The following is a 13,144-nucleotide window of genomic DNA, read 5'->3' as shown; positions in this document are numbered from 1 at the left end:
TAGTTAGTTTACTTATGCATATGAAAATATATGTAAACTAAATTTAAAATACTATATTTTATAACTCTTTGCCCCAATGAACTACTATTGTATGTTATATGTTATTTATTGAATATTGTATATAGGAAGTGGTTTTATTCACCTATTTAGAATCCTGATTCTGTTCTGTGGAAAGACAGGGCATAAAAGGAATGTTTATAAGCAAACATTGTCTCTCAGTCTATAAAGACAACAGTATTCTTGCATAGGATGTAGTGTTGATGTCTAATATAAACTCAAAAGTGTGTCAGGAGGAAAGTGCAATTGCCAAATAAGCAGATCCTAGAATCTTATGCTTTGAATTAACCTTAAGAAGTCATGTAGACCAGTCATTCTTCTCATGACTGCAAACAACTTGTCCTTATAGCCCCAGACACTTTTGGCCTAGAATGGCCACTAGAATGTGCTTATGATTGTTTCTTTAAATATAGTGCATTTATTCCCAAACTCCCAGTTATTATGAATTTTTCAATTCAGACTTGACTATGTATATACATATGCTTACCACCTAGATTTTATGATTAGCCATTTGTTGTATTTGCTTATCACATATCTATTCATCCTTCAATGCCTCTATCAATCCAATTCATTTTACTTTTTGATGCATTTTGAAGTTGCCAAATTCAGTACACTGCATTGTTAAGCGTTTCTATATACATATCAGCTAGAGTTCAAAATTTGCTCATGGTTCCTTTCTTCTTTTATGTTGGTAAATGTACAGATGGTGAAATGCACATATCATAAATACACTGTTAGATACGTGTTGACAAATGTGTACACCTATGTAACTAAACACTCTATAGTTGTAGAACATTAACATTACCTCAGAAAGCTTCCTCATGACCCTTCATAGTCAATCTGCAGGTCTCCTCCCCTACACACTGAGACAGTCACTGTTCTGTTTTTTTCACCATATGGTAGTTTTCCCTGTTCTAGAAATTTATATGAAGGGAATCCTTCATATTGTTGTGTATATCAGTAATTAAAAAAAAAATCTCTGAGTAGAATCCTACTGTGTGTACATGCCAAATTTTGGCCATTCCCCTGTTGATGGACACATGGACTCTCTCCAGTTTGGGGCTGTTATGAGTAAAGCTGTTATGAACATTTGTGTAAAAGTCTTTTTGTGGACATGTGTATTCCTTTCTGTTGCATATTCTAGAATAAAATTTCTGGAAGAGTTCTGGCTATCTCACATTTTCTCCAGCATATGGTATAGCCAGTCTTCTAATTTTAGTCATCTTCTTGGTTGCAAAAAGGTATCTTATGAGATTTAATTTGCATTGTCTTGATGACTACTGATCGAGTACAATTTCTTGGGCTTATTGGTCATCTGTAAATTTTCCTGAAGTATCTTTTATATTTAATTGCCTTCTATTATGACTTATAGCGTTCTTTATATATTCTTATCTTTTTAATATTTTCTCCCAGCCTATGACTTTCCTACTCACTTCTTAATGGTGTCCTAATGAGCAGAAGTTTTCAATTTTTGTAAAATCTATCTTTTTTTCTTTCTGGCTATTGCTTTCTGTGTCTTGTTTAGGAAAACCTTGCTCAACCATAAGTCACAAAGATTTTCTTTTATGTTTTTTTCTGGAAGCTTTACAGTTTTCAGTTTTACTTTATAGCTATGACTTATTTTAGTCACTTGTTGTTTTATATATCATGAAGTAAGGTTGAGGGTTTTTTTGTTTGTTTGTTTGTATTTTCCAGAAGTGTGTCTGGCACTTTTGGTTGAATAGATTCTATAATAAATCTTGAAATTTTCTGTGTATGTCCTCAAAATTTGTTCTTATTTTTCAGGATGACTTTGGATACTCTATGTCTTTGAAGTTTCATATATGTTTTAGATTTCAGTTATTAATTGTTTATTTTTAAAATGACTGTAGGATTGCATTCTATCTATAGATCATCTGGGGAGAATTGGCAACTAACAATGTTAACTCTTCTAATTCCTGAACATGGTAAAGTTAGTGTATTTATTCATTAGTATATTTATTCATTTATTAAGGTCTTCTTTTATTTTTTTGCAATAGCAAATATTTAAAAAAATTTTACCATAGAGATTATGTATACCTATTGCTAAATTTATTCCACAGAATCTTTAGTGTGTTTACACTAATATAAGTGATATTGTTCATTTTTAATTACATTTCCAATTGTTTGATGTTAGTACATAAAAATAAAATTAATCAAAATATTTATCTAATATCCTGCCTCTTTGCAAGTTCACTTACTTGTTTTAGGATTTTCTTAAAATAACATTGTCTATGTATATGTCATCTGAGCATGAAATAGTTTTACTATTTTGTTTCCAACTTTATGTTTTTACTTTCTTCCTTTGTATTAGTGTATTGAACTAGATAGGGCCCACCAAACAATGTTAAACAGAACTGGTGAGAGGGGTCATCCATGTCTTGTTCCCTATATCAGGAGGAAAGAATTCAATATTTCATCAGTAAATATAATATGAACTTTTTTCTTAGATGTATTTATAAGGTTGAGAAAATTTCCTTATATTGCTAATTGTTGTTAGTTTTTATCATGATTGGATACTGAATTTTGCCAAATGATTTTCATCTATTGAAGTAGCCATGTATGTTTCTCTCTTTTTATTCTGTCAGTATGGTAGATAACAGTGGTCAATATTTCATCGTAAACCAACTGGTCATTTCTGATAAATCCCAGATAATCATGATGTATTTTACATGTATTAATTTTCTAAATTTTTTTAAACAGTGCTGCATCTATGTTCATGAAAGACATTTTTTTCTGTGTCTTACAGGTTTAATATTGGGATTATGGTTACCTCATTAGGCAAGTTAGGAAATGATTCTTTTTCTTCTATTTTCTAAGAGTTTGTGTAAGATTGGTGTTTTTTTGTTTGTTTCTTTGCTTGCTTTTTTACTTAAATATTTGATTGAATTTACTGTGAAAAAATGAGTCTTTTTTTGGGGGGTAGGTTATTGTTTAAGAATTGCAATACTTTAATAGATAAAGGACTATTCATATTTTCTATTTTATCTTGTGTTAGTTTTTGGTTGATACAATTTTCAAAGATTTTGTCCTTTTATTCTGAATTGTTAAATGTATTCGCATAAAGCAGTTCTTAATATTCCCTTATCCTTTTAAAATCTGTAGGCTTTGTAGTGATGCCACTTCATTCATTCCTGTTATTGGTAATTTTGTTCTTTCTATTTTGTGTGTGTTGATAGGATTAGCTAGGAGTCTAACAATGTTGTTGACTTTTTCTTTTTTAAAGCTTCTAACTTTTGACTACCTTGATTGTGTTACAATGACATATTTCTCTTTGCTTAGTCTATTATAGTTTTTTCTTCTTTTCTTTTTAAATTGAGGTATAAATGGTATACAGTATTACATTAGTTTCAGTTGTACAACATAGTGATTCAACATTTGTATACATTACAAAATGGTTATGACAGTAAGTCTAGTTACTGTCTGTCACCTTACAAAGTTAATACAATATTATTAACTGTATTCCCCAAACTGTACATTACATCCCCATGACATTTATTTTATAACTGGAATTTTGTACTTTTTAATCCCCTTCACCCATTTCACATTCCCCCTAACCTTCCTCCCCCTGGCAACCTCTAATCTGGTCTCTGTATCTATGACTCTAGGTTTTGTTTTGTTTGTTTTTTTTGTTTTTTGGATTCCAAATATAAGTGTAATCATGTGGTATTTGTCTTTCTCTGTCTGACTTATTTCACTTCGGTTAATACCCTCAAGGCCCATCCATGTTATTCCAAATGGCAAGATTTGGTTCTTTTTATGGCTGAGTAGTATACCATTGTGCATGTGTGTGTGTGTGTATGTTGTGTGTGTGTATCATATCTTCTTTAACCATTCATCAATTGAGGGACTCTTAGATTGTTTTCATATTTTGGTTATTGTAAATAATGCTGCGATTAACATGAAGGTGCATAAATCTTTTTGAATTAGTGTTTATTTTTTCCCTTTGGATAGATACCCAGTAGTGGAATGGAAGCTCTATTTTTAATTTTTTGAGGAATCTCCATACTGTTTTCCATAGTGGCTGGACCAGTTTACATTCTCACCAAGAGTGCACAAGAGTTCCTTTTCTCTACCTCCTCACAAACACTTCTTATTTCTTGTTGTCTTTCTGATAATAACCATCCTGACAGGTGTAAGGTGACACCTCTTTGTGGTTTTGATTTGCATTTCCCTGATGATTAGTGCTATTAAGCATCTTTTCATGTGCCTTTTGGCAATTTGTATGTCTTCTTTGGAAAAATGTCTATTCAGATCTTCTTCCCATTTTTTAATTGGACTATTTAGGGATTTTTATTATTGAGTTATATGTGTTCTTTATATATTTTGGATATTAACTCTTCATCAGTTATATGATTTTCATATATCTTCTCCAATTCAGCAGACTGACTTCTTTTGATGATAGTTTCCTTCACTATGCAAAAGTTTTTTAGTTTGATGTAGTCCCATTTGTTTATTTTTGCTTTTGTTGTCCTTGTCAAAGAAGACAGATCTAAAAAATTTTTGTTAAGGATGATGTCAAACAGCATGATGCTTATGTTTTCTTCTAGGAGTTTTATGGTTTCAGATCTTATACGTAAGTCTTTAATCCATTTTAAGTTTATTTTTGTATATGGTGTAAGAAAGTCATCCAGTTTTATTTTGTTGCATATAGCTATCTAATTTTCCCAATACCATTTATTGAAGAGACTGCCTTTGCCCCATTCTATATTTTTGTTTCCTTCATCATAGGTTAATTGATCATATAAGTGTGGGTTTATTTCTGGACTCTCTATTCTGTTCCATTGGTCTATATGTCTGTTTTTGTGCCAGCACAATGCTGTTTTGTTTACTGTAGATTTGTAGTATAGATTGTAATCAAGGAGTGTGATACCTCTTGCTTTGTTCTTTCTCGAGATTCTTTTGGCTATTTATGTTTCCATACAAAATTTAGAAATATTTGTTTCAGTTCTGTGAAAAGTATCATGGGTATTTTGATAGGGATTGCTCTGAGCCTGTAGCTTTCCTTGAGTAGTATTGTCATTTTAATAATATTAATTCTTCCAGCCCATGAACATGGGGTATCTTTCCATTTGTGTCATCTTCAATTTCTTTCATCAGTGTCTTATAGATTTCCAAGTACAAGTTTTTTACCTCCGTGATTAGATGTGTTCCTAGATATTTTCTTCTTTTTTATGCAGTTGTAAATGGGATTGTTTTCTTAATATCTCTTTCTAATCATTCATTGTTAGTGTATAGAAGTACAGCAGATTTCTGTATATTAATTTTGTATACTGCAACTATACTGAATTAATTTATTACTTCTAATAGTTTGTAGCATCTTTAGAATTTTCTGTATATAGTATCTGAAAATAGTGATAGTTTCATTTCTTCCCTTCCAGTTTGGATGCCTTATATTTATTTTCCTTGTCTAATTGCTGTGGCTAGGATCTCCAATACTATGTTGAATAAAAGTGAGGAGAATGAGCATCCTTGTCTTGTTCCTGATCTTAGAGGAAAAGATTTTGGATTTTCACTGTTCAATATGATATTGGCTGTAGGTTTTTGTCATATATGCCCTTTATTGTGTTAAGGTACATTGCCTCCCTATATCCACTTTGTTGAAAGTTTTTATCAAAAATGGATGTTGAATTTTGTCAAATGTTTTTTCTGCATCTCTCGGCATGATCATATGATTTTTATCTTTTATGTTGTTAATGTGGTATATCACAATGATTGATTTGCAGATGTTGAACCATCCTTGCATCCCTGGAATAAATCACACTTGATCATGGTGTCTGATCATTTTAATGTATTGTTGTATTAGCTTTGCCAATATTTTTTTGAGGATTTTTGCATCTATATTTATGAGGGTTATTAGTCTGTAGGTTTCTTTTTTTGTGGTGTTCTTATCTGGCTTTGGTACCAGGGTAATGCTGGCCTCATAAAATAAGCTTGGAAGCTCTCTCTGCTCTATAATTTTTTTGGAAAAGTTTGAGAAGAATAGCTATTTAATCTTTGAGTGTTTGGTAGAATGCACCAGTGAAGCCATATGGTCCTGGATTTTTGTTTGTTGAGAGGTTTTTGATTACTGTTTCAATCACATACTAGTGATTGGTCTGTTCAGATCTTTATTTATTCAAGAGTCATTTTTGAAAGATTGTAAATTTCTAGGGATTTATCCATTTCTTCCTGTTTTTGTAATTTGTTGGTGTATAATTTTTCCTAGTAGTCTCTTATAATTCTTTATACTTCTGTGCTATCAGTTGTAATTTCTCTTCTTTCATTTCTGATTTTATTTATTTGAACCTTCTCTCATTATTAAAGAAAGATTTTTTAGCTTAGGTAATGCTCTCTATTATTTTTCTGTTTTCTATTTCTGTAAATGTCTTTAATATATTTTTCTGTCTACTTATTTTGGCCTTTTTTTTCTCTTCATTATTTTGCTCTCCTTTTTCCTTTTCATAAAGTGAAATATTGCTTGTTTCATCCTATATCTTTCTTCTTTTCTAATAAAAGCATTTAACACTGTAAAGCTCCTCACTAAGCATACTTTATATGTACTTCTCAAAATTTTACATGCTATATTTTCATTTTTATACATATTGAAATGTTTGCTAATTTCCTCCAGGCCCAGCTGTTACTGGAAGTGTGTTTTCTTTTAATTCCCATATAGTAGACATTTTGTTAAGTATATTACAGTTATCTTAATGTTATATAATTGTGTTTGCCTTATTTGTGGCATACTTCTAAGTAAACATTTAAAGATTACTAATGTTATATATGTATACAAATATACAAATCATAATAAAACTTAGATCACAATATTAAAAATATTATTTTGACCCATTTCAGCAGGCCACTGTGGAATTCCAGAGCTTATTGTGAATGGTCAAGTTATTGGAGAAAATTATGGATACAGAGACACAGTTGTTTATCAGTGTAATCCTGGTTTTCGACTGATTGGTTCTTCAGTGAGAATATGTCAACAAGATCACAACTGGTCTGGTCAACTTCCATCCTGTGTGCGTAAGTAAGCATGGCAAAAGTAATTAGAAACCTCTGTTTAGTTCTCTTGCAATTACCAGTAATTTTTTTCTTAGGTAAGAGAAATGATTATATAGACAGATCCAGACATATGTACGTATGTGTGCACGTGTGCATGTGTGTATTTAAAGAACTAAGTTCTCACAATGCATTTTTTTATACTGATACACACTAGTCTTCAAAGTAGGGTGTGTTCAGAGCATATAAAACCATCCACCATGAAAGTGGAAGAAATATTAGAAAGTCTGTCATTACTTTCTGGATTTGGAACAATTTTGGAATTGTTTTAATAAAGATCTTACTAGTTCAACAAATATCTATCTGATCTTTTAAGTTAATTTAGATGTGAATTTACACATGAAGGATAAAATGAACTTAAAATAACTGAGTAATAACTCTAGTACTTTTTCTTACTCCACTGAATACCTACCAGTACACAGTATTTCATATCACAATCTATCATATTTTGGATCAGAAAGTAATTTATCCATATATTTCTTATTTTTTTCTCCTAATAATTTCCATCAGTAATCACTGACATTTGTATTAAAAATGGTGTTAGAAAAATTAGAATAAACACTGTAAATATGTTGTAATTTTAACACTATAGGATCAAATGATAGAGATTTTGGATGCTTCAGAGAAATAATGTGTGGGGCTTTAAGTATGGGTTCCCAGGAAATATTTAATTTGTGGCCAGTTACATACATATTTATAAATTCCATCATTGTCAAATTCTTATCCAGGGCTTCCCTGGTGGTGCAGTAGTTGAGAGTCCGCCTGCCAATGCAGAGGGCATGGGTTTATGCCCTGGTCCGGGAAGATCCCACATGCCACGGAGTGGCTGGGCCCGTGAGCCATGGCCGCTGAGCCTGCAACAGAATTTTTTTGGAGTTCTAGTTTAATAGAAAATACATTAATGTGTTGAGATTTAATAGGATAATAGAACATATAGTTACCAAAATTGCTTCTCTGTGGTGTGTGTGTATAGGGGGCAGACAGTTTAATGATTTAAAGACAGCAATATTTGCTGGATCCGTCCCAGATTTTTTTCCTTTCATTATATCAAAGCATAGGCAACTAATACCACTATTTTTCTTGCTGAATAATTGAGACTATAAATGGAAATTGGCCCTTGGGGTAAAACAGGTCTCTTTATCAATAATTTTAAACAAGAATAAGATGCAGTTACATTTTCAAATGAATAGCTTGACGTTAACAATACAGCTGAAAATTAATTGCTCTTGGGTCATTTTGAAAGTACTAAAACTGACTTGGGTCTTTCACTGTGCCCAGTTATGAAGCAGTATTACTGGACTTCCTGTGATTAATAAAGTGAGATCATGCAATAAAACAGTTCACAGGAATACAGAGTTTTTGGGAAAATCCAGCACTAAATAAACTCTAAAAAAGAACCATAACACTAAATGATGTAAATAATGCATCTAATTGATACCATTATTTCCAAACAAAACTGTGCTAAATTATCAAATATCAATAGTGAAGAAACTATACCAGTAAGGTTGATTGGTTTAGGGAATCTTAATATTGGTATCTCAATATGTTAAGAATTCTGCAGCATAAGGCATCATTTTTTTTTTTTTTTTTTTTTTTTGTGGTACGCGGGCCTCTCACTGTTGTGGCCTCTCCCATTGCGGAGCACAGGCTCTGGACGCGCAGGCTCAGCGGCCCTGGCTCACGGGCCCAGCCGCTCCACGGCATGTGGGATCTTCCCAGACCGGGGCAGGAATCCGTGTCCCCTGCATTGGCAGGCGGACTCTCAACCACTGCGCCACCAGGGAAGCCCCAAGGCATCATTTTTTATTGCAGTCACATTAAGTTATTCTTCAAGCACACTTTTGCTTATCTATTAATCATAAAAATGATTGTATAAATAATATTAAAAGAAACTATTTCAAAATTAAATACAAAAAATTGCCTTCATTTATCTGCAATTGTTAAACTTAACTAGAAAAGGGAATTTGGCTTAGTTTCATTCCTTTTTGCCATTAACTAGTGATATGAATTTCATTCCCAAATTTCTTTGAATTTCAGTATTCTTCCCTAAAAAGAAATAGAATAAAAAGCTATTATAGAACTTTAGATATCTGTGCACTACTTGCATGTAATTACCACAATTATAAATAATTGTCTACTTACTAATATAATACTTCTACTATATTAGACTGTTTTGGCATTCTAAATTGTTCCTTTGCATTAGTAAAATTACTTTAAGTATATTTTCATATGAAAGTGGCCTTCTTTCCACATTCTTTGAAATGATTAAGTATAATTTTCATGTAATAATTGATAACTAATTATTCTGCTCTGTGTCTCTCCCACCCCGGCCCTGTTGCTATTAGCTGTGAGCTGTGGTCACCCTGGTAGTCCAATTTATGGAAGAACAAGTGGAAATGGATTCAACTTTAATGATGTGGTAACATTCTCTTGCAATATTGGGTATCTTATGCAAGGGCCAACAAAAGCACAGTGCCAGGCCAACAGACAGTGGAATCATCCTCCGCCAATGTGCAAAGGTAAAAATCTAACTATTTTCCAGCTTAGAGCATGGTAATAATGTGTCTGTGTAGACACACATGATAACATTCGAAACAGTTTTGACAGAACAATAGAAAATTTTCAGCTAATAAAGAAAAAATATTTAATATTGATGTTATCTCATTAGCAATGCTTTCTTCTTATTTTTTAACTTTTTTAGAAGTCAAAACTGACAAACTTTATTTCAGCTGCTTAACTATGTTATCTTGTACCTATTTTATGGCTGCATATAAAATCATTTATATCTTTTTTACTTGCAGTTTACTTCATAATTAATGGACCTTTTCAATTTTTAAAATATTTTTTATAATTTTTATTGGAGTATAGTTGATTTACAATGTTGGATTAGTTTCAGGTGTATAGGAAAGTGAATCTGTTAAACATATATATATATCCACTCTTTTATAGATTCTTTTCCCATGTAGGTCATTACGGAGTACTGACTAGATTTCCCTGTGCTATACAGCAGGTCCTTATTAGTTATCTATTTTATATATAGTAGTGTGTATATATCAATCCCAATCTCCCAATTTATCCCTCCCCCTCTTTGCCCCTGGTAACCATAAGTTTGTTTTTCTACATCAGTGACTCTATTACTGTTTGGTAAATAAGTTCATTTGTACTGTTTCTTTTTTACATTCCACATATAAGCAATATCAGATAATATTTGTCTTTCTCTATCTGACTTACTTCACTCAGTATGACAATCTTCATATTTTTGGTTAAACAATGTTTGAGGCCTAAATTACCATGATACCTGAGTTAGACGTTTATTTATAGTTCTCTCTATAGAAATATATTAAAGATAATTGTTTTGTGTTTTTTCCATTTCCAAAGAGGTATATTTCGTATTGTCTGATAAAGTAACAACCAAATTATCATTTTCATCCATTTTCTAATTGTTTAAAGCTTGAAAGGTTAAATCTGTACTCAGTGTAATATTTAGGAGTTGCTATTGTTCAAAACAATTTTGCAAAGAAGTTTTCCTTTTTCCAATATTTTCAGCCATACCAATTTCAGTCCATTATATCCCATTAAAATGTTTGTTTTATTCCTTGAATCTTTGGTTTGTTTGATTAAATTTACCTTTGAAACTACATTTCTAATGGAAATCTATATAAGTATATGCATATCATTCCAAACATATATTTCAAAATTTGTCATTTGTTTAGTGGTCAACTGTTCTGATCCTGGAATTCCAGCCAATTCCAAAAGAGAAAGTAAAATAGAACATGGGAATTTCACCTATGGCACTGTGGTATTCTATGACTGCAATCCTGGATATTTCTTATTTGGATCTTCAGTTTTGATATGTCAACCAAATGGTCAATGGGACAAACCTTTACCAGAATGTATCAGTAAGTAGATAATGGGAACTCTTCCTTGAGATAATGCCGTGGAAAGAACATGTATATTTACTGTCTTTATGAAATATTTAGAGCTGTGTATCAGAAGGAAGCATATTGATTGTATTGTTTTATTTTGAAACTACACTTCCCTATATCCTGCCAATTCAATGCCCAAGTGCCATTTTTATTAGTAATAATGTGATTACTATTTCTCTGTCATCCCTTGATTTTGAAACTTCATGGAGCAGATAGAATATTAAAAGCAGATGTATTTCATACTCTATGATGTTACCATCCCATGAAAATAAACTACATTTTTATTTTCTATTGTACTAATATTTCAAATTTCATTTAAAGCAAAATTAGTTTAATATAAACAGCCACAAGGGCTTGAAAATACTTGAGAAATTAGATAAAGGTATTACTTAATACTTACTGACTTTAAGTATTTATTATATACAGGTACATGCATATAAGAAATGTTAATACACATCATCTTTCAAGTCAGTCATCATATGAGTGCATTTTGTTATATGTTGTGTTGGAATTGTAGAATATAAATAAAATATAGCAGCTTTGCATATAATTAACATGTGTAGTGAGACAATAATTTAACAGAAATAAATCAAAATTTTGTGAAGACGTAGAGTAGTGAACATGAATTCTAGGAATTCAGCTTATTGATAGGTCTCAAATATATTTACATCTCAGAGTTGATGAATCTTGAACATGATAGGAGAGAGAAAAACTTTATAGATTGAAGGAGTAGTGTATCAAGAAATCATTGTGCAAGTAATTTTTGGTTATACTAAATTGCTAAATTATAAAATTATTTTATGATCATGTTTTATTTAAGAGGCACTTTATGTTCATGGGGTAAGATTTTTTGAAAAAAAAATTTTTTGAAAAATTAGTGGCATCATTCATGTACTCATTCACAAACTAACAAAGAAACAAAACTTTATGCAGTGTCTATCTAATTTCATATTCTATGCAGATAATTAAATCAATTGTTGATCCCTTGCTTAAAATGCATTTGATTTCTTTTTGTAGACTGACTAGTCTAATGGTTTAAGTAATTCACTGACTTAGCCTTGTGTGGCTACAACATTAAAGTTAAAAATCTTTTGTAGGACCTGAAAACATGAACTTCTTCTGATTTTCTTAACTCTCATTTACTTTTCACCTTTTATTTCCTATAGCACTCCCTGGTACTGTGCTAAGTACTCAGGGGTTTTATTAAGTTTATGTCTCCTTGTGTGCTATTTAATACTTTAGAGTCATATTGTGCTCAGTATTTTTCGAAGTTACAACTAAAAGGGGCACACAGTAAGTTCTCAAGCTACTTCTAACTTATAAAGAGAATTCTCAATGTGTTAACATCTGATTCTGCTATGCTTAGCTGTGTTTTGGTTGATAAGCCACTGAATATTTTCTTTATACAGGATAATTTATTCATTAATGGCCTGGAGTGGAATTATTCTGGACTACATTATGTGTAGTCTACATTGTGTGTCACAGATCCACCTTCATTCCCTCTCCTTTACCCTTAAGTTTTTCCCTTTTAATTTTTGTATGGGCTCATTTTGAATCCTATATGACCTTATTTAGCCAATCCACATCACCCCTCTCCCTAACTTTCACATCCTTATCTAGACACATACATACTTCCAACCCATGCACATATGTATATAAACACACACTCACTACCCCCACACATACAAGCTTATACCGATTCAATCATTTAAGTTTACTTACAATGTTCCTGTTAAACTCATGCTCAGGGTGAGCGGGCTTACAGAATAACTCCTGTAACTTCAACTCTCTTATAGATATTTGATTTCTGGATGATGTGTATATTAGAGCAGATAATTCTGACTTATTTCATAAAAAGTTGGTGCAGGTTGTTTGATAGAGATATAAAAAATTTTATATTCAATAATTATGTATTGTAGTGATTGACTGTGGACACCCTGGCGTTCCTCCTAATGCAGTCCTGTCTGGTGAGAAGTATACCTTTGGGTCCACTGTTCGCTATTCCTGCATAGGAAAGCATACCCTTCTTGGCCTGTCATCAAGGACTTGCCAATTAAATGGCCATTGGAGTGGATCACAACCTCATTGTTCAGGTACCA

At 31.8% G+C, this 13,144-nt stretch overlaps 1 protein-coding gene across 3 annotated transcripts in view; it reads left to right on the top strand.

Moving 5' to 3' along the window:
• The window catches only part of CSMD3 (CUB and Sushi multiple domains 3), a gene marked incomplete at both ends in the record, with an annotated part of 1,095,706 nt that overhangs the window by 1,022,122 nt on the left and 60,440 nt on the right, over nt 1-13,144 (top strand). For all 3 annotated transcript variants that reach the window (XM_081258479.1, XM_081258478.1, XM_081258477.1), the window contains 4 exons: nt 6,910-7,083; nt 9,465-9,638; nt 10,833-11,018; nt 12,965-13,138. In XM_081258479.1, the coding sequence (XP_081114605.1) occupies nt 6,910-7,083; nt 9,465-9,638; nt 10,833-11,018; nt 12,965-13,138 (708 nt within the window). The remainder of the gene's footprint in view (nt 1-6,909; nt 7,084-9,464; nt 9,639-10,832; nt 11,019-12,964; nt 13,139-13,144) is intronic.

The sequence above is a fragment of the Mesoplodon bidens genome, assembly GCF_964165515.1.
Source record: "Mesoplodon bidens genome assembly, chromosome: 16".
Taxonomy (NCBI): domain Eukaryota; kingdom Metazoa; phylum Chordata; class Mammalia; order Artiodactyla; family Ziphiidae; genus Mesoplodon; species Mesoplodon bidens.
This window is presented reverse-complemented; position numbering and strand designations above follow the sequence as displayed.